We start from the raw sequence: 27,310 nt of genomic DNA on the forward strand, positions 1-27,310 counted from the left end.
GATGATTGAAAATTGGTGCAATATTTTCAGGCAAAATTTCAAATCGTTACCAAGTTTTGAAAGAAAATTATATCGATTCTCGTTGATGGGTTCTCTTGAATCGATCACGTGGTATCCTGTGGTTAAAACTCCCTAAGTAGGTGATAGAATTATAACTAAACATTGCATTAATCTATCTGGTATCTATCATTGGTACTCTCTTTTTTTTTTTTTTGATGGCACCGTGTACGCTGGGTAAGAATTAATGCTTTTGCAATCATCAGAGCCAATTAAACATTTTCGCACATATTATCAGAATAGTAAAAACCAACACGCATAGACGTATAACGTATCCTTATAATATAGCGAATAGTTATAAATCACGTAGAGCGATGAGTATTACAGACATATATGTATAGAGGGTATTTTATCCGGCGGTTAAGAGCCGCGTAATTCTCATCCCAAGTTAATATTTCACAAGGGTCATAAATTTCAATTATACTAAAGATCGTTTTTCAGTCGGAGCTCTCTTCGTACTTACTCTTACCGAGAGAGTTAACGGATCGTGAAGAGATCGTTCAATCACCAGATCAAGAACCCGGGGTTGAAGTGTGAAATTGTGTCCTGTAGGTGTCTGGTTATATATTAGCTGTGATTTTTATAACCTCAGAAGAAGTGTGCATGTGTTACATATAACAGAAAAATTGACCGACTATCCGACACTCAAACATTTTGCAAAATACATCGAGTTGAAAATTGGTCGATATCCATTTATTTTTCATCAACTTTGGCGAATATCAGACAAGTATTGATTTCGTTAGAAAATCACTTGTTCTAACTTCAACGAATTTTTAAGATTTCGAAAAGCGATGATCTCGAAAACGGATCGATGAAAGAATTTGAAATTTAAAAAATTTTACAACCAAATAACGGGCATGAAAAATGACCGTGTCCCGTTTAATGTCAACTTCCGGTTCCACCAAAAATAAATCGATTTTCAACGTTTCACCACCAAACATGTACTTTTTCTAAATAAACATTTCGTTATTTTTTTTCTTTTTTTTTCCAAAACCTACCGCGATAAGCAAAAAATTCTCATCAAGCCAAATACCTAATTCCGGAACAACTGTAATACAGATGATCGATGTGTAAGTTTATACATCCAACCTGCGGAAACTGCTCTGTATGGAGCGTGTAAACTCCTCGGAGAATATTACTCGTCGGTCGACCACATTCGCAATTTTGATTGCTTGTTCAGAGGGTAATAGCCGGTGTGCGTGCCTCGGGAGAAGAGTTTCGCGTTATCTCTAAAGGTATAATGAATTGCCAAGGGCTTATTCTGCAAATACTGCAGGCTAGTTTTAGTACGCTGTTAAATGACTGCACGAGCGCCTTTCATCCGTTGCCAATTTCATTCGACGGGTCAGAGCGGTCATCTGAAAACGACGTAGATGAAAGGGGGCGGACGAAAAAAATGAGAAAACGAGAAAACGAGAACGCGATCATGCACGAATGCGAGACTTCGAGAAAGCTTCGCGAATTCGAAACGTTTGAAAACTGACGGGATTCATTTTTACACGACGAAAAATTGGAAAGAATTCGATAACGTTAACCTAACGAAACTTTGTAACAGAAATTATTGTTAATTTACAAAATTTGAATCTCTCGATTGTCAACTGTACCGTATCACGGTTTACCGAAGTTTCGAAACGAGGATTTGTTTTTTATTTATCTTCTTTTCGTTTTTTCGAAAAGGGATGGAAAACTTGAAACTGACGTTTAAAGCGACTCCTGTACGTCCCGAAAGGATATTCCTCGCGATTTTGAGGCCGACTCGGATCCTCGAAACGAGGACAAAAGCGGTGGGCGCGAATTGGTAAGGGATGAGAATGGCCTGGCGGGAGGAGATAATGCGTGGGCAATAGCAGGAATTGTGTGTCAAGTAATAACTGGCGGATTTCACCTCTCCAGGCAGCTCAGCTCATTTCTCCAAAATACAGTTATACAACCAACTCCGTGCATCCGGGGGTACGAAGCGAGCGGGTAATACCCCGCATAATCCCATAACCCGTGACCGTAAGACCCCCTGAATTTGAGCGGACGTTAATCCGGACTGTCCCTGACAAGTCGAGTCGTCTCCACGTCACTCGAAAATGAGACCGAGAACCGTAGAGAAAAGTCGCCCGATGCTTGTTTTATTTATTTATTTATTTATTTTTTTTTATTTTATTTCATTTTTTTTCTCACCATTTTCATTTTTTCCAAAAGTCTATTTAAAACGACAAAATAACGAAATTATAAAGGTAAACTATCATTTTTTATAATTTACAATAAACAATTCAGTTCGATGTTGCCATTTGTTGATCATAATTAATATCGGTGCAAACGTGTGGGTGAAATTGAACTTTGACACGACTTGTTTCACTGAGTCTAAAAGAGACAGAAAAAAACAAAAAAAAATTGTTTTCGGATTAAAATTCCAACAGAATTGATTGGAAGTATTAATTTTCGGCAGACCGAACCCCTCGAAGAGTTCGCTTATCACTTTGCGAGTTTAGGTTTTAACCGGGATTCGATAATGTTTGCTTTGCGTTAGGTTAATCCTCTCCTCGCCAGCTCACGAATTAGTTTGCATCTGCAGAAACTCGGCAAGCTCCGTTTCACGGTCTTCGGGACTCACAATCAGTCAGTCGGTCGGTCGCTCGGTCAACGAAGCATCCCCCAATTTTTCACCCCCCTTCAGGATTGTTTTTTTTTTTTTTTTTTTTTTTTTTTTAGATTTCTTTCTCAACCCTTGAGAGGCAAGTTGGCAAAATTTGTATCTCAGGGATTCCGTTGGGTGAACGGTGAATAGCTAATTTTGCAGCTGAGCCTTTAACCCTTGCTAATTAACCGGCCCGGATGGGCGAATCTTCGTCCCTTATTTCCAAAGTCCTCCTAATTTCCCAGCGAGGCTCGAATCGCACCGTTATTCCAAATTTCCGTGTCTTTCAAACATATCCCGGGGGGGGAAGAGGTTAAACGTTGCCCAATTTTTCCCACCACACAGAGGAGAGAAATAATTTCTAATTGGCCGGTAACCGCAAACCCCTTAATTGTTGTCATTTTTTACAATAATCAAGAAATAAAATAACTTTGTGTCAACGAAAATGAAAACGAGTGTTGGAATTTTATTTTTATTTATTTATTTTTTTTTCTTTTGCCTTCACTTTTTCTTCATATAATTTCAACAATATGAAAAACCATTGAATCGCAAAGATGACAATATTCTGGGTAACTCTGAGGTATGAATTTTTTTCTTTCTCCGCGGCTTAACGCTCGGTTTCGTAACCGCCACGATAACGGTATTCAATTCTCGAATTCGTTTCACCGAGAAGAACTGGCGGCGATATTTTCCGAGGCGAGAAAACACCGCGCGTCTTGGAATATTTAAACCGAATTACATTGAATCACGCTTGGAAAAATACGCGAGAAATCGACTAGGTGCAATATTCGCTGAAGGCGGGGTTCGCCCTTCGAGTTCGATAAATACGAGACATTTGTTTCGAAATAAACACGCAAAGTCTGTCTTCCCGAGACGTGGTAACGGGGGGAAAAAAAAGGGAAGCCTTAAAAAAAAAAAAAAGCAAGAAAAAGAAAGAAAATTGTCGGGAATCGTAATTCCGCGGGATCAAGTTCAGGAAAAAATCGTATCGCCTTTAAATGATGAACCGGCATATCGAAGAGTGGTATATAAAAAAAAAAAAAAAAAACAAAAAAAAAACTCGTACTTGTTAATTAATTAATTTATTTTCTTCCTTTCTTTCTTACTTCAGGATACCGCGAAACAGAGATAGCCGAATATTTGAGTTGCAGGCGGGTTGTTAGCGGGAAATGAGGGCGGAAAAGCTCTAACGAGCAAATATCATTACGAGTACCTACCGAAATATATTACGACGTCGATCAAAGCAGAAGAAGAAGAAGAAGAAGAAGAAGAAGAAGAAAACAGGGCGGAGAGGCTGCGGGTGTTTCGGGATCATCTTTTTCAAAAAGTTGTATGGAGTTTTTAATGGGATCGTCGGTAGGGATGAAGCGAAGAAAATTTTGACCTTGATAAATTCCCGGCTGCGTGGAATATTGGCTGCAAGTATTCACCTGAAACTGGGTCAGAGAAGCTATACGCATGTATATATATATATATTTATATATATACATATATACACGTATCAGCCACCACCTCTTGATTGAAACACCATAGATATTTAAATGACCAAAGTTCCGGAATAAATTTGTATGCTAAACCACTTTTAACTTGGAAATCCACTTTTAGAATTTTCCCCAACCACGAGCCTGCGGCTTCCCGCCCTAATTTCGACTCGTGTCTTTTCCCGTGTCGCGGGATAAACATCTCGGGAAAGTGGAGAGAAAAAAACGAAAGAGAATATGAAAACAAAACGCAACGCCTGACAAATGATCCAAGATCTGTTATCGTATACTGTTAGAAAGAATTGTTTCTTTAAGAGTATAAATCGTAGACTAAATATCGACGATGATTTACACCTGAGAAGTGAAATCGAAGTGATTCTAACTTTGAGACCAAGGATAAGAAAAATGGAAAGCGAGTTTTTGAAAATTTTTCACAAATCCGACCCTCCTACAATCTTAGACACCTCGGCTGGATTCTATATTTTCTTTTACGGTTTTCTTACAATTTAATCGGATATCAGAGAATAATCTCAAGGGGGTTTGGATTTGCTTCCTCGTGCCTAATTCAAATTTCTTATTCGTCAACATGGAGTGCAAATTTTAATACTTTTAACGATTCAACGACAATCTTAGGAGCTTTTGTGTAACCTCCCGCTTATACAATCAAAGTAACGCAGGTATAATTACAGAATTTTCGGATATTTATTGCTACGGAATTCAGCTCTCTGATAAATTAAAAGATAATAAAATCAAATTTCTTCTGTATTTAATGTGAATTAATATTTTGTTATTTATCTGCCTGAGATTTATGAAATCTGAATCCTATCTCCGATATCTGTTTCAATAATTCTTCATTAATCTACGAATCTGATTTACTTTCGAAATAACAATACTTTATCCTCAATAAATATCAATCAACCCTTTAATTATTTCAAACCGTAATGTAACGATGAAACGGGTATTCCTCCCCCCTTCTATCGAGATAAGAAATTTTTTTTTCTTTTTCTTTTCTTTTTTTTTTTACATCGCCAGAATTGCAGCGGTAAATATACACTCATTGTTAGCCCCGGAGGGGTTGAAAACGTTTTCCGGCAAAATTTCCGGCATCACTTTGAAATCCCGCGAATCCCCGAGAGAGAGTCTTCGTAGCTTCTAATATCGCTTCAAAGGCGATCGCTGATTACACAGAAGTATCGGGGAGTCTCTGTGCCAACACAATTACAGCCTGGCAGCATAAAGGGGGGGGTTTGGAGGGTGAGATTCGTGGGGGTGGAGGAGGAGGAGAGGCGTGTGTGCGAGGAGAGGGACTAAGGTCGTCGTTCGTTTGTTTTTCGAGCAACGTCGGGCTCTCTATGGGTAATTTAACCCGGGGCAGCATGAATGGGTTATGATTGGTGGTGACAGACCGTCAGGCATGGGGAACCCATTCATTCGGAATTCACACCGAGAAGACGGGACGAGGACTCGCGGCTCTGCCATCCTCTCTCCTCCTGGGGCAGGACTTCCTGCACGGAATTTACTGGCAAGTTAGCCGGCCCTCGGAAATCAACGTCGTCGTCACGTTCGCGCTACCCAAACAAGTAGCAATTCGATTTTCACAAGCTGACCTGACATTCGAATCACTCGTCGCTTAACCGCGGATTTTTTTTTTGTTTTTATGCGTTTTTTTTTTTTTTTTTTTTTTTGAATCTTATCTTGTTTTTTATTTTTTTTTTTTGCTTTCTTTTCATTCAACGCAGACTGCAATGCTTTCGATATTTCATACGCAAGGAACATTTTGTCGCGGTTCATCGATCAATGCGAAATTTTCATCCATTTCTTTACGGCCGGACGACGGCAATTTTTACTTTCAGAATTTTCAGAATGTTGTTTAATTGAAAATCGATGGTTCTTGGATTTGGAATGGCTCGAGTTATTGAATTTAAAACGTCTTGTTATAAAAGTTGACTCGGCGCAATTAATGTGCGACTAAAAGTGTTGACGAGCGATTATATCAAAGTGTTTGAAAAATCTTTCACTTTTATGAATTATATTGAATCGGATTTTAATTCTAGCTTTCAAATATAGGAAGTATAAAATAATTCAACTACTACTCGCCAAAACTGCGTCTAATTTCATAACGTCAAGCGTTATTTCCTCTAACGAGAAAAAAAAAAAAAAAATAATAAAAAACGTCCAACCTAATTGCAGAGTAGAGAAAATTGAAAACACCATATAAATACATATGAGGATACAAATTAGGTAGGTACTTGTGACAATATAAACTGCATACAACGAATGCGTTGCATTCTTCGTATATAATTCTTGGTTAAAAAATGATAACGATACGGGACTTAAATTCGTAAACATAAAGACACACTTATGGTGTATAATATGAGATAATGGGGAACCGGAAGTTACGTGGGTTTCTGAAGATTCCGCGATGCGGGGGCGGAGGATGATAACTGTAGTATCAGTGACATGTATAAGGTACCCGACGAAGTGCATTAGGTCGTGTCAATCGCGTTCGTATATGATGCGTTCCCGACCGTACAGTCGAGAAAATTAAAACTAGACTGATTTGGAGAATTCGTTACACCTCGACGATCGATTTTTCGATTCGACTGGGATCCGTTTTCATTCAAAATCGTTATCAGTTGTCATTTAACAAGAAACAAAAAACAAAAATGTAATATTTCCACGTAACATCAAGTTTCAATTTAAACTATCCCAGAATTATACTGCTTCAAAATTTCAAACGGTCGACTTTACACGTTTGTCGATAACGATGCTTGTTATTAATTTATTACGGTGATAATGTATAAATAAATATTGCAAACGAAACAGACCATTGAACGAAACGAGCCTCCGCCGAATTGAATAATCGATCGTTGATATGTGAATCAGAAAAATTGACCGACTTTTGCTCGCACATAAACGTATCTACTCGCTTAAATAATTCACGACGCTGCTGCAGCAGGATTTCGAGTTTCGTTATTTCCTAAACTGCACGTATACGGAAAAGCACGGTGTCGGCGAAAACGGAGCGCAGTTCAAGTTGGGAGGGAATTTCCTGCTGTATGTACAACAAAGTGCCAAAGTCCGTATAAACCCGGCATACACACTCGACCGAGTTTTCTTTTTCTTCTTCTTCTTTCTCTTTCCGCGCTTTATCTCGTTAGCGAAGCCTCGAAGAAACGCCTGCAAGCTCGTGTTTGCCCTTCTCCACCCCGAGAACAGTCCGTTGTTTCGAAACGCGGATTGCGCGGATCTCGTCACTGATTTCTTTCTCCAAAAGCGTCGGCAATAAAATAATAATATATATAATATATATATATATAAACCTATTTCTGACCGGCGATTCGATGCGATGATAAAAAACAAAAAATAACAATCGGAAAAAACATCTGGACCGACATTTATCTAAAAATCTGTTTTTCGAATTACAGAGATTTGGTTAAAGTTCGAAAAATTGATTTTTTGAACCGAAACGAATACTTTTCTGAAATAACGAAAGATGATTGAAACGTAATAATCCTGAGTTAAGGACACTTTCTAAATTTGAAATTTTCATTTTATATAAATTACACGGCGTTGCGTGAAAAAATAATTTGTAAATTTCCACCGCGGCAACGTCTGAAAACTTTTTGTGGATTGAAAAAAAAAGATTCTCTCGAAAGAAGAGCGTTCTTGCGTTATGTCCAAGACGGTTTTCGTTCGATTTTTCACTTTTTTACTAAATTTGGAAAGAATCTTTCTTTCAACCTCACAGAAAAAAAAAAAAAAACACTTTTCAGAATTGGTCGCGATGGAAATTCGCAAATTATTTTTCAAATACACCGATTTTTTTCCCTGCGATTACACTTAGAGCCGATTCGTGTTTTGAAATCATAGAACGGGAACAAATTAACAGAGTCGATTCGATTTTCCGTACGTACGTATAACACAAATCTTGTGAATATATTCAACGAGGAATTTCAACATCCCGAATTTCGTCGGCTGATCGGAATTCGGAACTAATATTTGAACGATCGTTATGGAAACGTCCGTCGGTGCCAGGGTTTGTCTGCACTCGTGGTTATACACGGGAACGTTCAAGATTACACGAATATAGTTGGTTCACAGTATACATATAACGTCGGCTGCACCTGGGTTATAATCTGCAATCTCGTCGAACAATTATAGCATGCAAATCAGCGCTATCCTCCGCATCACTTCCAGGTCTGTTTGAATATTCTCGAAGATTGATTTGACGAATGGGTTCGTTTCTTTTCTCATTCTCCTCGACTTCCAGCCCCTCGCCCTCAAGGGAGAAAATATCTGTGCTAAAACTTTCAACAAATTTATTCCACGTAATTGAAAATTATCACAAAATTACGCGACAACGTTCGATCGTTATAAAGAAAGTATAAAAAATCGTCGATCATGGTTATAAAATTAACTGTGGCAGTCAATAAATCGGGGTAGTAAAATTTATTTTAAATATTGCAATGATTTAACAAAAGTCTGAGATTCGTAAGTATCTAAAACAGTCGGACTAAAGGGCTGAAAAAAAAGAAAAAAAAAAAAACTTGTTCTTATTTGTCGCAAATTTATTTTTCGCAGAAAAAAAACAAAAAACGAAGAAATAAAAACCGTCGAGCGAACTTCTTCAGGCGGGCCGAAGGGGAAGCGGAGATGCAATATTTATATCGCATAACGTGTACGAAGATGGCGATCGCCTCGATCACCAAAGTATCGTCTGAAGTGTGAGGCGGTAAAAATGCCGGGCCCTACGGATGAGAATAATATTATACGATACGCTTCAACCTCTAACCGTTTTTCGAATATGTTACGATCCGAAGGAGACGCCTCTCGACTTTACAGCGATACGTTATTTGGTCCGTTCCTGATGTTTGGAATGAAATGAAAGTAGAAAGAAACAAGAAAACCGTCCGCAGGTTCGCCTCTTAGATACGTAAGTATACGTATGCAAATGCGACATTGCCTCAAGTTTTTGGTTTGGAAATTTGTCGAAAGATGAAAAAAAAAAAAAACGATTCAAAGAAATTTGCCGGATTAATTGTTGCAAGATAATTCTTGTTTAAATTTTTATTTCTTTTTATTTTCTTACTTCGGTTTCGCGTGGATAATATCGTACAGCAGATTTTTTCACATTTTTGGCAAAAATATCGAGCGTGATTGTCCGAAGTTAGAAATAAGGGTGACCGTCTTGTTTGTATATATACATATATGAAGTAAATTGGAAGGTGAACAAAACAAAAGGTATAAAGAAAAAATTCTCTCTCGAGAGAAATAAAAACGAAGGGCTGAATCTTTCTGTGAAAATCCTTTAATTTTCTTATTTGATATTTAGCGTACCGAATTTACAAGGAAAGATCAAACCTCGGTTTAGTTTTGCCCGGCATCGGTCAACCGCTACACCCGAGTCTAAGGTGGTTGTTGGTTCAGTGATCCGAAGGTGAACTAAACTTAGGTGTGTATGCGACCGCAAGAATTCTTCAATCCTCATGGACAACCGGACGGGTCGAGGGGATCGAATTACGGTATTAAAGGATTATCGGAGCGTGAACATTCGAGTATAGAAAAAGGAAGGAAGGAAGAAAGAAAAAAAAAAAGAAAAAAATATATCGAACGCGGTCGAACAGATTTTGTGTATATTTGTGAAAAACTGACAATCGATAAGTTGGAAAATTTCTGTAGCTTGTAGGTTTAGAATTTTTACTTTTCATCCACTTTTAGGTGGATATTATATAAATGAAAAGCATTGTTTTCGATCGGAAATCACTACTTCGAATTTCGACGAATTTTTCTCATGATTTTGAAACCCTAGAATCCGAAAAACAGCTTTTTAGAAAAACGTCGATTCGGATGTCCCGACAAACTTTAGCGACGATCTCGAAAACGGTTCGATAAAAGAATTCGAAACTTACGGGATTTTACAACGAGATGATGAGCTCGAAAAATTTCAACGTCCCGTTTAATTTCAACTTCCGTTTCTAACGGAAATAAATCGATTTTCGAACGTTTAACCAACAAACGTATAATTTTTCTAAACAAACGATTACGTTTTTCCCAGTTTGTATTCTTATTGAAAAAAAAAAAAAAAACCAATAACAAAGAAACGTGTATAAATTTATTGTCATTCAAAAATTTAATTTTTTTTTCCTCCGATTTTTCTTCAAAACTTTTCTCTCATCTGTCTGCCAATTCGCGTCAGTTTCAAATTTTTCTCCTCCCTCGTCACGGCGACGAAAAAGTATCGCTAAAATAAAACTGTACTTATTTCCACAGCTCGTCGTTTCTTCCCCTTTAAATTGCCCCGAGGTTAGAGAGTCCGTGTTATATATCTACGGGTTCACGTTTCTGCGTTAGATGGAAAACACGACGTGTTAACGTGAATGTAAACGTCAAAAATAGAGACAGGATCGCGACGGGAGAGGACGACACAAGTCCCTACACGTTTCTGTCTCTCACAGTCAGTCACACTTTTTCATCCCGGGACTGCACACGAGGAATTTAAACTCGAGTATATCGTCCTGATAATTGACCTGCGCGAGTATAGTTGTAAAATAGACGTAAATAAAATAAAAAATGAAAAAAATGAAAGAAATAAAAAACAACGATAGGGTGACAAAGGGCGACCCGGATTTAACGGCATAAAGTTTACGGACGAGATTTCGGGTAAATTATCGAAGCTTGCAAGAGCGCGGTGGGTAATTCTTCGTAAATCTAATAGCTGGTAGATAAATTCTATCCCGAACTCCGGGGTTCGTTTCTGCTCCCGCAGAGTCACGTATGGGCGGGTAGTTACGGGTAGTTAAGGGGTCTGAGAATCCTCGTCGAGCTGTTTCTAAAGGGAAAAACATTACTGTCAGCGGCACGCGGAGGCACTAAAACAACCCCCCGATGCCGCCGTACTATTTTTGGCTAATTTAAGAGCTACTCGAATACCAATGATTTCCCATTTCTCGGGACGACGCCTCGCCTCGCGACGTCTCCAGGGTTCAGGGGCGGCGAATAAAGAGATTATCCCGATCATCGCCGCCGTATCGTATCGATTACACGTACGTACCGGGACGATCTGTTGAGAGTTGAAAACGAACCGCGCATGCGCCGAATAGTTCGATGTCATTGGTCGGCGAAATCTTCCGCGCAGGCGGGCCAACCTGCGCAAAATCTGTACTTTTCAATCTTCAAAGAGCGTAAGCATTGGACTCCGACCGTTCCTCGAAGAATCAACTTACCGACTCGACGAGAGAACGCTTCCCAAACCTCTCCGAGTCACTGCCTCGATTGTTTGAGATTCTAACCTCGAAAATTCGTACGAACCGCATCGCCGGCAGAAACAGTTTCGCGAACGGCCGATAAAACTCGCGCATGCGCGGTTCGTTTTAAAGTTTCAAGAGTTCAAGTTACCCGGTATATCGTGTATAGATCTGTATGATGTATCGCAGTGCGCGTGCACGTAATGTATAACGTATTTGTTCATTTACTCACTTCCAAAATACCACGGAAATTATTGCGGCCATTAGCAGCAGGATGACGGCGCTCGTGATTATCAGCGCCGTGCTTTGGAGCGACGGATTTGTGTGGTAGGAGGCATCTATCATCTGTAAGCAGAACAACGATACTCTTAGAGTGCGATCATGACCCTGACGATTGATTATTTACTCGTTGTTCGGAGGGAATCACGAGCGAGAAAAAGGCTTGCCTGTTTTTAAATGGATTTCTTTCTTTTCCAACTTCGCACGTTTCTCTGATTTCAGAGAAAATAGGAAGTTGTTGTGATCATTCCGAGAATGAACAGTCCGGGTTGTTATTAGATATACAATTTTTTTTTTTTTCGTCTCAATCGAAGCGGCTTTTCCAAACTTGGAACTGATTTGATTTTGGATTCGTTCGGTTCGGTACTTTTTCAATAATTTAAATAACAAAGTTCCAAAAAATCAAATAAAAATTGTGATATCTTGAGAACGGTTGAATGGATTTCAATGAAAATTGGTACAACCGAGAAACAAACGAGGAATCGATAAAAATTAATTCAGTAATTGGAAGTCACCTAAAATCGCATAATGAAAATCGTTACAAGTCTTACCGCAAACGCCAAACGGTTTCAATTCATCAATATTCTATTTATATTTATCTTACAGAGTTTGCTAATTTTCAATGATTTTCCAACGTTCTAGAAGAGTTTTAGTAATTTTTCTACGATTTCCCGTGATTCTATTTCATCTGAAAATTAATGAAAATCGCTTGGAACGCTAAGAATTTATCATAAATCAGGAGTAAGATTGTAAATAAATAATAATCAGTTGACATGCTGTAAATATCCCGGAAAAATCACTCGAAATCAATATCAATGAATTGAAATCATTCGCTCGATATCCCATTGAATAACATCTCTCGTTTGTTCGATTAAAAAAAAAATCGTCCGCCACAATCTATTCGTTCAAATTTTGCGACGAATGAAAATTCGAAATTTCCCCACGATTATCTGTCAAATTCTTGCGAATTTAAAAAACAAAGAAAAAGTATAAGCTGTTAAAAAACCAGCGAAAATACAAAAGAAAAAAAAAAAAAAAATAGCGAAATTCACATCGGAACAAGGGAGAGAAAGGGAAAGAGAAAGAGAGATATAAAGGGCAGGGGGTAAAAAGGTAGGGGAATTTCAGCGAGGTTGAAGCGCCAAGTTTTAGTTCAAGGCTCTTCGCGGAGAGGAAACTCCGTCGAAAGTATATGGAAATTTATGTAAGCCGAGTGCTATGGTGGCGGGGTAATCTTTACCACGCGCCTTCGACGCCGTGGAGTTATATTATACAGACACCGGTTTATATACTACACTACGTATAGTATAATACATAGGAATCTATACGAAAATATATCCATATACATGTACATATATATATACGTATACACGTACATAGGCAAGTGCAGGGCTCGATCGGTAAGGTTGTTTGTTTGCTTTGGCGGTAATATTTAATTAATAATGCGATTAATAAGATCCCTCCTTCGCCCGTAAAAGCACGGCTTTAAAATTCCACAACGAGATTCGATTTCATCGATTAATCCCCCGTCAAATGATTGCTGAAAATTTTTTACTCGCGGTGTTTCAAGTTTCTATGATAAAAAAAAAAAAATTTCCCAACTTTTCCGCATTTTTTTCTTAGATGCAAAATTGTCCCATTTTTTTTTTGTCTTGTTCTGTTCCGTTTTGTCGTCGCGCAGGAGACACGTTTCGTATATCTTTCCGTTTACAAAAAAAAAAAAAAAAAAAAAATTGAAACATCGGATAGAAAAAAATGTCACACATCTTTGTATAGATCGCGTTACATGTATTTTGGTAATTTCGACGAGTTTTTAACCTGACCGTCGATATTCGCGACGTTGCAAAATTTTCACTGGCTCTCTCAAGATTACTCTAAACAGTTTGGAAAAATCTCGGTAACTTTTTTCGACTTTCTCGACTCGACCGAATCTTTCGATCCTACGGTAAACGAGGATGACGAGGGATCGAGTTTTGGGGTGCCGGCTTTTGACCCTCCCCCCCCCCCCCTCCCCCCCCCCCATCCCCCACCACTCACGTCAAAGAGATCCGTAGAGGGGTCGTGATTCGGCGTGTATACAGTGCGGATCGGTTGTTGTTTGGTAGTTTGCCAAGAAAAGCAGCATTTGTCAGAGAGAAAGAGAGAGAGAGAGAGAGAGAGAGAGAGAGAGAGAGAGAGAGAAAGTGCCCGCAAGCTCTAGGCGTGTGTGCGTTCTTGCCTTTCTCTCATCTTCTCCTTCTCCTTCGCCTTCTTAGCGAGCCAGCGTTGCTCATCACTCATCATTACGGAGATATTAATGGCGTCCGCTAATGGATTCAGCGCGGAGACCCCATCCCGTGCCAAACTAAGAGAATCCCACTCTCCCTCTTTCTATCTCTCCATCTTTCTTTCTCCTTATTCCTCTTCCTCTTCCTCTTCCCCTTCATCGTCCATCCCGCTTTTTCTTTCAAAAAATTGGAAAGCCACCGGGCGAATCGTATCACCGAGCTTTTATTCTCAGCTTTCTTTTACACTCTCGTCTCTCTTTCCATTTCTTTCCTCCCTCCCCTCCCCCTCCTTTCATATTCCAACTCACCTCGTCAAACTCCGGGAGAAAGAAAGAAAGAAAGAAAGAAAGAAAGAAAGAGAGAAAGAAAGAAATAAAAAGAGAGAGAGAGAGAGAGAGAGAGAGAGACTCTCGTCTTCGCCTCGATTCGTGTCATAAGGCCGCGGGTTGTCGTATTGATCGGCCTCGTTGCCTCTCCTCGTCTTATTTCATTCTCTGCATTTTCTCTTCCGTCTTATTTTCGAAAGCGCGGACGAGAGAAAGAATGAGAGAGCGGTGGTGGGTCGGTCGGTCGGTTTTCGAACGATCGCTAATACAGCTAAACGAAATAATAAGGAGCGTAGAGATTCAATACCTTATGCCGCGTAACCCTGCAGGGCTCTCAGACATAACCCGATGCCAATTAAACGATCCAATTAACCCGAGCCGGCTCGCCCAAGAAAATCACGAATTTATACTCGAGGATGTTCCGATGTTCGATAATTACAATGCCGCGCATTTCGAGCTCCTCGGTTAGGAAATCGATAATTCGGATGCGCGAATAGTGAGAATTATTTTGCGAGAAAAACGCGACCACCGAAAGGAAAGACGTGAGAGAGAGAGAGAGAGAGAAGAAAAAAAAAAAGAAAAAAAACAACCACAGCAAAATAAACAAAATATTTACAACTTGTTTTTGCGCAGAATCAAACAATTCTAAAAGATAATATCAGCAATTGTTGCTAACTGATTATTAAAAAATAATATTACTTTTCAACTTTACATACATGCAATGAATAAAAATATTTTTCAAGTAAACGATCATATCGCAATTGTCAATTTATTTAATTATTTACAATTTAATATATATTCATTAGAAAAAATTCAATCGCAATTGCTGTGTAATTAACATTCGGTGGATAAGACTTGCAACATAACTTTAGTAAAATATACACTGTTAAAAATTTACAAACAAAACAATAAATTTTACTAAAATCAAATATTTTCCTTGTAAATCCAGTCAAAAAATTACATATCAACCAACGTCGTTGAATCGATTTTAAGAAAAAAAAATGTTCAATCTTCATTTCGCAAATTGTCGATTATTTTTCCTACCGCAAATGTGTAAAAAATTCAAAATCATTCTCAACGATAAACAGGGCAGAATTTCGTTAGCAATTCGTCCCCCAGTTTTATCAGCATAAACTGGATTTCGATGCAACAATGTCGACGAACCAAATTGAAAATTGTCTCGTCGATTTAGCCATCGAGTTTACGCACATTTACGTACGTGACTTGTAAAGCGTGTACCTACGCATATCCGTTTATACGCATTTTGCATTTTCTCGAAATGCCGCGGCACTCGGTAATTACACGATTGTCCAAAAATTTGCATAGGTTACCGCGCTACACGTGCCTACGTTTCGATTCCGCATTGTAAACAGGATCACCGAGCGGAACTTGCGCAGCCCTTTCCCAATCGTGCCCCTCCCCCCCCCCCCCCCCCCCCCCCCCCCTTTAGAACGCCCCTGAACGGCATGCGAAATCGCGAAAAGGGTTTCATAGTTATCAGGAGGCAAGGCACGCGACACGCGTTGTGCCGGCGATTTGTTTCTGTTTTTTATTTTTTTTTTTATTTAGTTTTTTTTTTTTTTTATCTTCTACTCGTTGAAAAAAAGAGGGATGAGTTTTATACTCGCATGCAGATTTTCATCGTCGTCATTCCGAATAGACTATACGCGTATGTATAGGTCTAGAATTGTGCGATTGATCGATAAATCGTAGAAAAATTCGTTCGATACATTTTATTTATTTTTTTCTTGCTGGTTATGTATTCGAATAAATAAATTTTGTTTCTATGCATCGAATAATAATCACAATCTTGATTCACCGCTTGTAAATTTTTGCGCTTGTCCTTTTTTACGCTCACATGAACAAGCAAACCTTGTGAGCAATAATTAATTAAGTAATTACTAAGTTACTATTTAATAAGACTTAACGTTAATCAGTAATTATTATTCCTCAATTAATTACACAGGTCAAAGTAAATATACATATATATATATTTTTTTTTCTTGACTTTCTATTTCAATGAATAAATTTTGATACCACACATCGACTAATAACCGAAACCTTCATTTATTGCTCCTTTTTTCTTTTTTTTCCGCGTTGAAAGATAAGCAAACTTTGTAAGCAACGTATGAAAATTTTGGTCATCATTCGGTGTACAGGAACAAGATTTACTTATTTAAGAAAATAAACTCGCGAAGAAGGAAAAAAAAACGTATTTTCGTGTGATCCATTAATCACAAAGATCTATCGATGACCGATTAAAAAATTTTTGTTTCTTTTTTCCGTTTTTTTTTTTTCTTCTTCTATCCGAGGCTGCTTTTTCGCATTACACACAAGGTGGGTATTACATTGAGATGGGTAGGGTTCTAATGAGGAACAACGAGGTTACGCTCACCTACTCCGAACTTGCAGCAGGGAATGTTTGTCCCCCCCATCGAGTTACCGGAGGAGAGAAATTACTAACGAACGCTGAAGCCGAGAATATTGTTCACGAGGGATTAAGGTAAAACCGCAGAATCTGTCCCGAGCCTTGCAGCCAGGAGCCGTGGGCTTTTCCTTCTTTGCAAGGTACCTCGCGAGTTAGGCCTCTCATTTCCTTCTCAAATTAGCTACCGGCAATTTTCGGGAATCCCCGATAGGAACGAGGAATTTCACTTTCACCCACCTCGTCTCACTTATTACGTACGACAAATATGCGCCCGTACCGAGGTGTTTTTTTTTTTTTTTTGTTTTTTTTTTTGTTTCAGAAAACAAAGGAACGGGAATTAAAATGGAAGTACAAAATTGCGTTTGCTTATTTTTTTGCCAGAAATTATTCACGTTTTCTTACGTCAAGTTCTTTCTTGCAGAGTTTTCATGGAGATCGATATGTTGAAATGGAAATTTTGAAGAAAAAAAAAAAATAAGGAGACGTGTAACCTTTTCCCTCCGGGGTAGTCTCCGTACTTTGTAATACGATTACATGAATTTTTGAATTTCGAATCATCTCTCGTACCTTCAAACTTGTACGAATCACGCTCCAAAGTTATATTACACCGTGTATCTCGTACCTTATATAACATTCGGATTATACGGTTATAAGTTTGTACGGTAGTTGTAATGTAATACCAAAGCGAAACGTGTACCAACGTTTCGTTGGAATATTAACATACACCGACGTCTCACGGAAAGGAAGTACAGACTATTTTTAACGGAGAAACGAAAAATGCGGGTTGAAAAACCGAAAACGGCGAATCGCTAATTCAGCTTTTCTGAAAAATAAACGAACGAATCGACCCACAGAGAATTGACACAAGTATCTATCGATAGGATCAATAGTTTTGGAGACGTAACGATATTTTTGAGACAATTCGAAACGGGACAAGACACCTGTGAAAACGCTGAATTAAATTTTTACATACGGATGAAAGTTGTATTCAAGAATTTTCAACGTCTCGATGCGAGATGTAAAAAAAAAAGTCTACTTGCGTCGGTAACATTTTCACCGCAAGAAGCATTTGAGAAGAATTTGGTAGTTGATACGTACAACTGGGATTAACGATGATAATTAAATAAGGGTGTAATCCTGATTGAAAGAAAGAAAGAAAGAAAGAAAGAACTGATCGGGCGTATAAATTGCCGAGTGCAAAAAAGAATACGAGGGAGAAATTCGGACACGCGCGTGATTCGGGTGAAGATATAGCCGGGGTGGAAAGATTCAACGGGAGTTGAAAACGTCAAAGAATCGGGCCGATATATCCGGTAGGAAGTGAGCCGGGAGGGTTACATAATTCAGGGTCCTTTACCGAGGAGGAGGAGGAGGTGGAGGGATGCCAGGATCTCGTTCAAAGTCTTCTCTGTACAAGCCTACGGAAAATTTGACGCCGGGTTAGACATCTAGATCGAGATCCGATCGAGCGGATCCTTAAACGGGAAACGAGAAGGACGAGGAGGAGGACGACTCCCGTCTCTGCTCCACGTATCCATTGACGTTCCTCAAAAGTTCAAAGGATCTCCCGTCGAAACCTTTCGCGTTTAGAATAAGTCTTGCGAGCGATCGGTAACTCCTCGCCTCAAGGGGCTGTTGCAGCGTTGATAAAAAGGAAAACGAAACCGATCCGTAATCGAAGGTTAGCTACAACCAAAACCCGGATGTGAAGAAAAAAGAAAAAAAAAAAAAAACTGACGGCGCTTTTTTTTCGCGACAGATTTCCGAGCGATGCGGAAAGCGTTGGAAAAAAAACTGTGACGAGGTTCGGCGCTGAGTCTATAATATTTACTAAAAATAGAAGTATATGTATACACACATATATATATATATATGTAATGAAATTACGAAGAAAAGCTTGGACGAATCGATGCATAGTTTTAAATCGTATAAAAATTCATCAGATTCGTTCGATTTAATTCTGACACACGAATTTACAAGCTTACAATTTTATTCAGAACGCCAACTTACATATATATATATATATATATATACATTCAACAAAGTAAATACCGTGATTAGTTGGTTTTTTATTGTTTTTTTTTTTTTTTTTTGATTTTATTTTCCAGCACGGTTAATTGGTAATGAAAATACATAGCAGCGATTAGGTACGTTGTAAAAGTAAATATTCGACTGGGCGTAAATGACGAATAAAGAAAAGCGTGTCGGCGGATCTCGTGATTTGAGTAGCTAATCGCAAGCTTCGCCGTTTGAGCGATTAGAATTGGGGCAACTCGTTTCCCTTCTCCGGGATTGAACTCTGGCCCGCAACGGTTTTGCTTTAAAGTATACAAACATCCGAGTTTCCCAAGCTACGGAGGAGCCAGCGAACTAACGCCTAGTTATAGTTTCATCTATAGAGAGATTCGTGTTGTCTCTCGGTTCGTCCCTGGGTATGTATATACAATATACAGTTACACGTTTCGTGTATACACGCGACCGTGTCTAATTATAAACCCGCGGTGCCACTGCGGAGAAACTCTCACCCACGAATTACGATATCTATTCTCCATATACACATACATATATGTATGTATAAAGATAGAGAGAGAGAGAGAGAGAGGGGCGAAAAGAGGTCAAAAGCAGGGTCAATTAGTCTGAAAGCTCAAATTTCGTTGAAAACATGTTCCGTATTAGAGCTTTCAAATATTTCCGATACACAGTTACACGTGTAATGATTGCATGAACAGTGGAAAAAGAGAGAGAGAGAGAGAGAGAAACGCGATTGAAATTTGAAATTTGAAATTTGAACCTTGGACTGCATCCCGATTTCCTGTTTTTTAGGACTGATCGATAAACCAAAAAAAAAAAAAAAAAACGGCTAAACGGGACTAAGAACGGCGAAAAGAGGAAACGTAATTTAAGGTAAAAATCGGGGAACGAGGGCTTCGTGAAAATGCGAGATCTGGGATTAGCCGGATTAATTAATTTATGCAAAGCGATAACCGAAAAATCGAGACCGACCTGCGGCATCGACATCGCGCTTTATGATTTATTTCCGATTTTCTATATGCTTGCTGTAAACCGGCTCAAAATGCGTCCTGCGTTTACAGGCGGTTGGGTTGTGAATTAAATAATACGCGATTTTCTCCAGGATTCAATCCACACGCGTGAGCAAATAATTTATATGTATACATGTATAGGAACGATAATAATACGTTTGCACAGATGTCTAAATGAATATATATATACATATATATATATGTAACTGTAATTCTGGATTTCAGAATTGTAAAAGTTTTAATGGTGCAAATTGTGAATTTTGTGAACCGAGTGGAACTTGGTTTTATTCTATTTATTTACGTATTTTTGTTTTCGTTATTTTATCAAATCATTGTTTCTGTTTTCACTCGTGTTTTCTGCTATAAAATTTTGAAACAAATCGCGAGTGTGTTTGAGAATTGGAGAAAAAAATCTTGAAAGTGGAATGAAAACGAAGTAAAAAAAAAAAAAAAAAAAAAACAGACCCCATTCCGAATCTTGGGTGAAAATATTTCATTTCGTAAAATTAAATGTTTTTTTTTTTTCCCTCGTTTCTTGTCTCACAAAAATCAATTTTGGTGTTTTTCCAAAGGGGGTTTAAAAAACCACGGAGCACAGACGAGCGATTGAAACGAAAGTTTGAACATTTTCGCGTTTCTTAATAAGGTAGGAAAAATCCTTGGTGGATGAAAAAAAACAAAAAAAAAAAAAAATAAATAAATAAATAAAAAAAAAATAAAGGTCACGGTGAAACTTTTACCGAATTGACGCGGAATGCCCCATAAGTTTTTCATCGTTACAAGCCTGCAACGCAGCCCCGAAGGTTAGAGAAAATTCTCGTCTTTTTCTCGGTAATTTTCGATACCTGTGTTTTCGTTTTTTAACCTCTCTCTCTCTCTCTCTCTCTCTCTCTCTCTCTCCTTTTCTCTTTCCTCGCTTCCTCCCCGTTAGCCCGGCGTTTTAGACTCGTTTCGCGTGCCCTTCCCCAACGTCCCGTGGGTCTTTCGTAGGTAGTCGGAAACAAAGCCCGGATTCCCAGGCGCAATAAAGCCACCCCCGAATCGCTTTTGCGCAAAAACGTATCAGAGGCGTCGGGAGTGCCGTTTGGTGCCTCCGGCTCTCGTCCTCCTCGTCCTCCTCGTCGGTAACCTGCAGCCGTGGGGTTAGTCACCTGCTTTTCGTGCTCTACAACCTCTGTTCGTGACACTTGCGCTCAACCACCGAGCCGCGCGCACAAGCATAGCGTTATTATAATACACCCTCAACGACTGTGCAGGAAACTCGAGGGTTCGCAAAACTTCCCCCAAACTCCGTACCTCCCCGTGTCTGCTTTTGCGGTGCTAAAATTTCAATTAAAATTTTACAGAGGGAGAGAGAGGAGAATAAGGAAAGAACGTTGGGACGAAGATGAAGAAAAAGAAGCAGAAGATCTTAAAGAAGCAGCCTATACATAGAAGGTTGAATATCTGAAGACAAAAGAGAAATCTGACAAAAGAAAAATGCAACAATTTTGTAATATTCAACGGAATAATAATAACAATATCGACCCCTTAAGGCGGGAGTGCAGTTTTCTTGGTCTAAAATCATACCGATTTTTAGCAATTTGGTTTTTCTTTTTTTAAAAAAAATTTAAACACTCGGAGCAATTTGAGTTTGAGGGTTTTATTATTTATCGTTTCAAGAACATTTTACGATTTTCTCATTACAATTAATAACAAAATGTCCGAGTTGTCCGACTCACCCCTTAATATTGGTAAGAAAAAATTATTATTTCTTTCACCCCTTAAATTGATTCGGAATACTAAAAAATGATTCTTCAAAGTGAAATCAGCTCTTAATTTTAATATTAACCCGTGCCCCAAAAGACCTTTAAAGAAGTTGAGATCGATTTTTTATTTTTTTTTTTATCAATTTGCATACGAACACTGAAATAACATTGTGCGGCAACTCAAACTAATCTCAAAGTAATTTCGCCTTTGTCTAAATTTCTTAACGTGATACGGTTATTAGAGCAATGTAGAGATAAAAAGCTGAATTTTTGATATGTTATTAATCGCTAATAAATACGTATAAAACAAACCTTTTTAATTAGATAAACTGAGAAATTCTTTGATTTGAATTTAATAAGCGGAAATAAGGAATGTCTTAAGGAAAATTTTTAAACGTGAAAAAATGTGAAACTTGTACAAAAATGAGCTGAAAATCAATGTAACATCTCCGAACATAATTATTTCCAATCTAGCGTTGTGGTTTTTCGATCCGATTATTTTTCGATTTTCTCGTATCTGTTTCACGTCAAAAATGTAACGCTGTCGAGATACGGATAACGGCATTGATTTTCGCAGGAAAAACTACGTAAAACTTAGTTTTTTCAAATTTTTTACCCAGATGATCGCTCCTAATCGATTTTAACTCCTTGAAAGGGCCTTTCGGGCACGAGTTGATATTAAAATTAAGCGCGGATTTCACGTTTAAAAATCAATTTTTAGTATTTCGAGTCAATTTAAGGTGTGAGAGATAAAACATTTTTTTTTACAAATATTAAGGACCACCCTAAATTATATATACGTATATATTACATCACTCGAAACAACGTATCCTTGATTATCACACCGAGAAGGAATTTGACGTATAGATTTGAAATTTCGATCTTCGAATTAAGATGAACGTTCATTTTTCCGTTTTCACTGTGCGAAATATATATACTTCGAATGTCGGACGCGATTATTTCGTTCGTTATTACTTTGAAACAACGAGAAGCCCGCGAACCCGTGTATATTATTTTGACTTTTTCCGATACGCGCGTCCCTCCTATTTTTTTCTCCTCAGGTTTTATCTTTACAGCAGTAAGGACGCGATATCAATATTTTATACGCTCAGGTTAAAACGGCCCTGTTCCGAAAAAGGAGCGTAATATCCGTCTACTATACGATAATACACGCACATCCAGCTTTGCCGTTAGATATTAGAATATGTGAAACATGGATCAAAGAGATACGAGGAATACCAAACCCCAAATTTTATACCTTTTTTCTTTCTCTTTCCCTCTTATCATCCTTCCTTTCCATTCCATTCCCTTTCATTCCCCTCCCCCCCCCCCCCCTCTTCCTCTTCCTCTCATATATCAATTCTCCTATCCCCTCTGGCGGCCATACGATATTAAAATATACTTTTCTTTATTTTCCCGTCAATATATAAAAGCTAAAAGAAATTTTTTTACTCCTCCTCTCAACCCTGTAATTGCATCCGAATATTTTCTTTTTTACCAGTAAAAACGTTCAACCCTCAGAGCCAAAAACAACGATTATCGCATCTGATATTCGTAAGTTTAGCGAACGAGTTTCGAATAACGATTGAATTGTTTCTAAGAAAAATTTAACAATATTTTTCAACATCAGCTACGAGAGCAAAAATTTGAGAAAAAAAAAAGTGTTATTTTTACGTTAATTAAACAAATTTCCCATAATGCGTAGTTCGATTTTGAAAAATCATTTCGACTATTTTTCTTATAAAAAAAAAAAAAAAACAAACCCAAGACGCGTCGATGATCGGACAAAAAGCTCGCAACGTAGAGTCGCTTCCTCCAATTACCGTTAACGATGTAAAATCGTCAAGCGATAACGGGACCTCGGTATTATAGTTGCGGCTGAACGGGCCCACACGTGTTTCCGATCTATTAATAGTAAAAAGTATAGTTTTTACTCCCTGTTACGTACGTATATATTTACATAGCGGACTGGAAGCTCGTATCGTGTAGGGTAAAAAACCGAGGCATGGGGGGGAGGTTGGAAAGAAATGATATGAAAGAAACTGCGTCGCTTTTGTCAAAGAGCTACCGGGTAGTATACGGTTTAAAGAAATGCCAGTAGCTCGAATTTTTCCAGAGAGAAATTTCTCTTCCTACCATAAATATTTACAATAATGATAACGATAATAATAATCAACCGAGAGAGTGAAAAAGAGAGGGATGAAAAAAAAAAAAAAAAAAAAAAAAGGGATAAAATGAGAGGAAAACCGGAAACTCGGTGTCAACGCTTCCGCAAGCACAACCCTTTCTTTTCCACTCTCGTTTTTCAACCCAGCGCAAAACCCTCCGAACAATATAATAAGTGTGTAAGTCGCCTTTTGTGGATGAATTGTGTTTTTTTTATTCAAAGCCGGCGCTGCTCCCGTTTCGTTCTGCAACTCGCTCGACTAATTATTATTATTATTATTATTATTATTATTATTATTATTGGACTCGAACTTGCAGCTTCGCGCGGCAACAAAAGCGGAAGGAGCGAGAGAACGAATTCAAATTACATCGCAAGTTGCGTCGTTATTATTTTATACACCGTAGCTTTTGTCTTGCTTTACTTTTTTTTTTTGTTTTTAATTTTTTACAAATCGTCTTACATCTTCCTTCTTTCTTTCATATATATGTATGTATATATAATATGTACACCGATTTATAATCACGATTTAAAAACCTTGCCGATATTTGTGAAAAATTTACGGTTTCAGCATACGTGTAGATCGGTATTGCATCGTAATAATATCGAATCAAAATCGATCCACGAGTTCTCGTTTTTTCGTTACGGTAAAATTTAACGTCAAGATCGTAACGATCGAAAAAAAGAAAACATTAAAAATTCCCGACTCCGCTTCGTTTCGCACTCTCTTGCCTTCCGTCAAGAAAAACGAATAAACAAACAAAATGTAACAAGCAACAAGGTAAACAAATGAATTGTAAATCACTGAAAAACAGAATAGAGGAAAAAAGAAAAAAAAAAAAAAAAAAAAAGAACACCGCGTCCATCGTGCGACTTTTGCCGTTTATTATTACAATTTGCATCTGGCTACGATTAGCGAGGCGAGGATTTTCTTTTTCTTTTTTTTTTTTTTTTTCCTTTCTATCTCTCAACACGCAAAATTTATTATTCCATCGAGTTAATTGCGCCATCCTTCTGATCGAAAGGAATTAGCGAGTCGCCGTTCACGGAATCCACTTTGCACCGAAGCAAGCTCAACGATTCCCTTAATTCTTCTCGTCTAATTTTTTTTTATCTTTCATCCCCCCCCGCGATCATCGGCGGAGCTTTTTTTCACCGGGTGACGGCGTAAAATGCCGTTCATCCTCGAGTGGTTCTGCCTTATTTCACCTCGCCTCGTGTACGTTTTATGACCTCATAGTCGGGAACACGGGGGTTAGAGGATTCTTTTTGTGCAAACCGTTGGCGTTTTGCTCCAGCGATTTTTCCCTGTTGATTTTTTTTTTTTTTTTTTTCTTCTTCTTCTCTCCTCTCCTCCTCCGCCCCCCCCCCCCCCCCCCCCCCACAAGTTCTCGGAGATATCCTATTTCTCTACATCCTCGGTGAGCCTGAGATTGTTGTCATTATCACCAGACTAAACACTTCTGTTATTGTTCTTCTTCTTATTCTTATTCTTGTCGCGATTCGTCGTTTTTTTTTTTTTTCTTTCTACTCGAAGTATTATCAAAGAGAATTTTTGACATTTTTACGTTCTAGGATGGAAAGAACTCTCCATGCTTGGTTATCCTTTGATCCGCTCAAAGTTACGGAGCTCTGAACCTGCTGCGCAGCATCCTTTTTCTTCGGTTACAGATATGATGCATGCATACAGGTAACTATAATACGCTTTTACAATTTTCCTCTTCGCTTTTATGTAATAACGCTTTCTTCTTTATTTCACGGTATACTCGCAGCTCCTTGACCTTTTTTTTCCTCTGAGACAAACACGCGGCAAAAATTATCGTATTTAAACCCTACGTGTTAAGAGCGAGCATTTTAAGAAATCGTCGTTTGCTAAACATCAATTTTTGCCAACGATACTTCCAAACTTTCGCGTCTATCAAATTTTGTATGCAATGCAGTTTAACACTTTCGAGAAGAAGCCCTGACAAAATTTTTTCTAATCTCTTTGAAAGCCTCTCGAACGCTTTGCAAAAAAAGTCATCCCGCAAAGTGTTGAAAAAAAAAAACGAATTTCTATAACTCATTTACTCTATCATATAATGTCTCAACATAATAAAATAGTACAAGTTTGACGAAAAGTTGGAAAAAAAAACAGGCCGGATTTAATTTTTCTTTCGTTCTTTTTTTTTTTTTATTTTATTTTCGATCACGACGGGATTCGAGCCAAGTTTTGGATATCGGTGCTCGCTGCACGATTTACAATTTCGTTGATTATTTCTTCGTCGATCGAATTGCGATATCGTAACTCACCGGAATCGCGACGCAATCCTCGATTTCGGCGAGTGGCGCCTCGGAGCAAAATGTTCCCTCGGTTAGAAATGGTGGCCGAGGCGGTGGTGGAAGCCGGAATTCAGGTGGAGGTCCTGGACACTCGGGGCAATCCGTACCTTCCAGCGTCTCAAGCTCCTCCATACTCCTCGTCGGCGTACTGAAACACGATTCGAGAAAACGAGGTATTTCAATCGGGTATTCACCGAATCGAGATACGAGTGGGATTAATTATTTACTGACGAGGTTACGGAACGTATGACTCGCAACGAGATATGCAAAGAAATATTTCACATCGATTCCATGGGATATTTTTGGTCAGTATTGTGCTGAATCCAACAATTACTTCCATTTCCCTCATTAACAATAATGAAAAAAGCCAACATTTCATTGCAATCGACTAAACGATATTTCTTATAAAATTACAAACAAACAATTTCTTTATGAAATTTACTCAACGTTCAGTGTTCGTTCTTTTCACCTTTGAAATCTTTTCTTCTTCTCTTCGATACTTCTCCGAACACGCTTCCGCTTTCCACCTTCTCTTTCCCTGTTTCTATTTATTCTCGAGTCTGACTCTGATGCGTATTGAATGAAAGTAAGAAATCGCTTTTGCCTAGAATTTTTAGATTCAAGAATAGTATACCAGATTTCGAGTTAAACGAGAGTTTCACGCTAAATAAAACTACGAACACAGATTCAAGAAAAAAACCTAACGCGATTGAAATTTTTTATTTATTTTTCCCGGTTTCAGTGAATAAAAATATATATATTATATAAAAAAAACTGTACAGTTTTATCGTTTCAGATCTGTGTAATTACGTTCATTTGTAGGTATACCCATAGAATATACATAATATTCACGACAGGGTGAAAGAAAAAAATAAACACATCGCACTAATGTTTTTTAAATTTGTTCTAGGATTTGAAAACTGATTTTTTTTCCAAACTTCCCAACTACAATATTTTTAATTTTAATTTTTTCTTTCCGTTTGCATTTGTCAGTCGCACAATCATATCGTGGAATTTTCACGAAGAAACGTGATATCCGATGTAGGCTGCGTGAGTTGTTGAAATTCGAGCCGCTGCAGGAGTTTGCATCATTTAAACTGTGACTTGCATTTTATTCATTTATAATAATTCCGTCGGACATATTTTCCGTGAAATGCGATCCTGTTGCCGCTACCGCTTCGCGTCGAATTCAATTTTCTATTTTTCTCCGTTTGTATTTTCATCCCCCCTCCCCCTCCTCTCCTCCCCTTTTTTTTCTAGTTTTCAGCCGGGGATAGTCCGAAAATCCGTCAACTGGATTTCATTTCGGACTGACAGATCCGAC

General features: G+C 38.3%; 1 protein-coding gene across 5 annotated transcripts in view; it reads right to left on the reverse strand.

Moving 5' to 3' along the window:
* pxb overlaps positions 1-27,310 on the reverse strand; it is a 182,804-nt gene that overhangs the window by 12,874 nt on the left and 142,620 nt on the right. For all 5 annotated transcript variants that reach the window (XM_046621214.2, XM_069135264.1, XM_046621213.2 and 2 more), the window contains 2 exons: positions 25,957-26,134; positions 11,644-11,756 (listed from right to left, as the gene is read on the reverse strand). In XM_046621214.2, the coding sequence (XP_046477170.1) occupies positions 11,644-11,756; positions 25,957-26,118 (275 nt within the window). In that variant the 5' untranslated portion in view covers positions 26,119-26,134. The remainder of the gene's footprint in view (positions 1-11,643; positions 11,757-25,956; positions 26,135-27,310) is intronic.

The sequence above is a fragment of the Neodiprion pinetum genome, chromosome 4 (assembly GCF_021155775.2).
Source record: "Neodiprion pinetum isolate iyNeoPine1 chromosome 4, iyNeoPine1.2, whole genome shotgun sequence".
Lineage (NCBI taxonomy): Eukaryota > Metazoa > Arthropoda > Insecta > Hymenoptera > Diprionidae > Neodiprion > Neodiprion pinetum.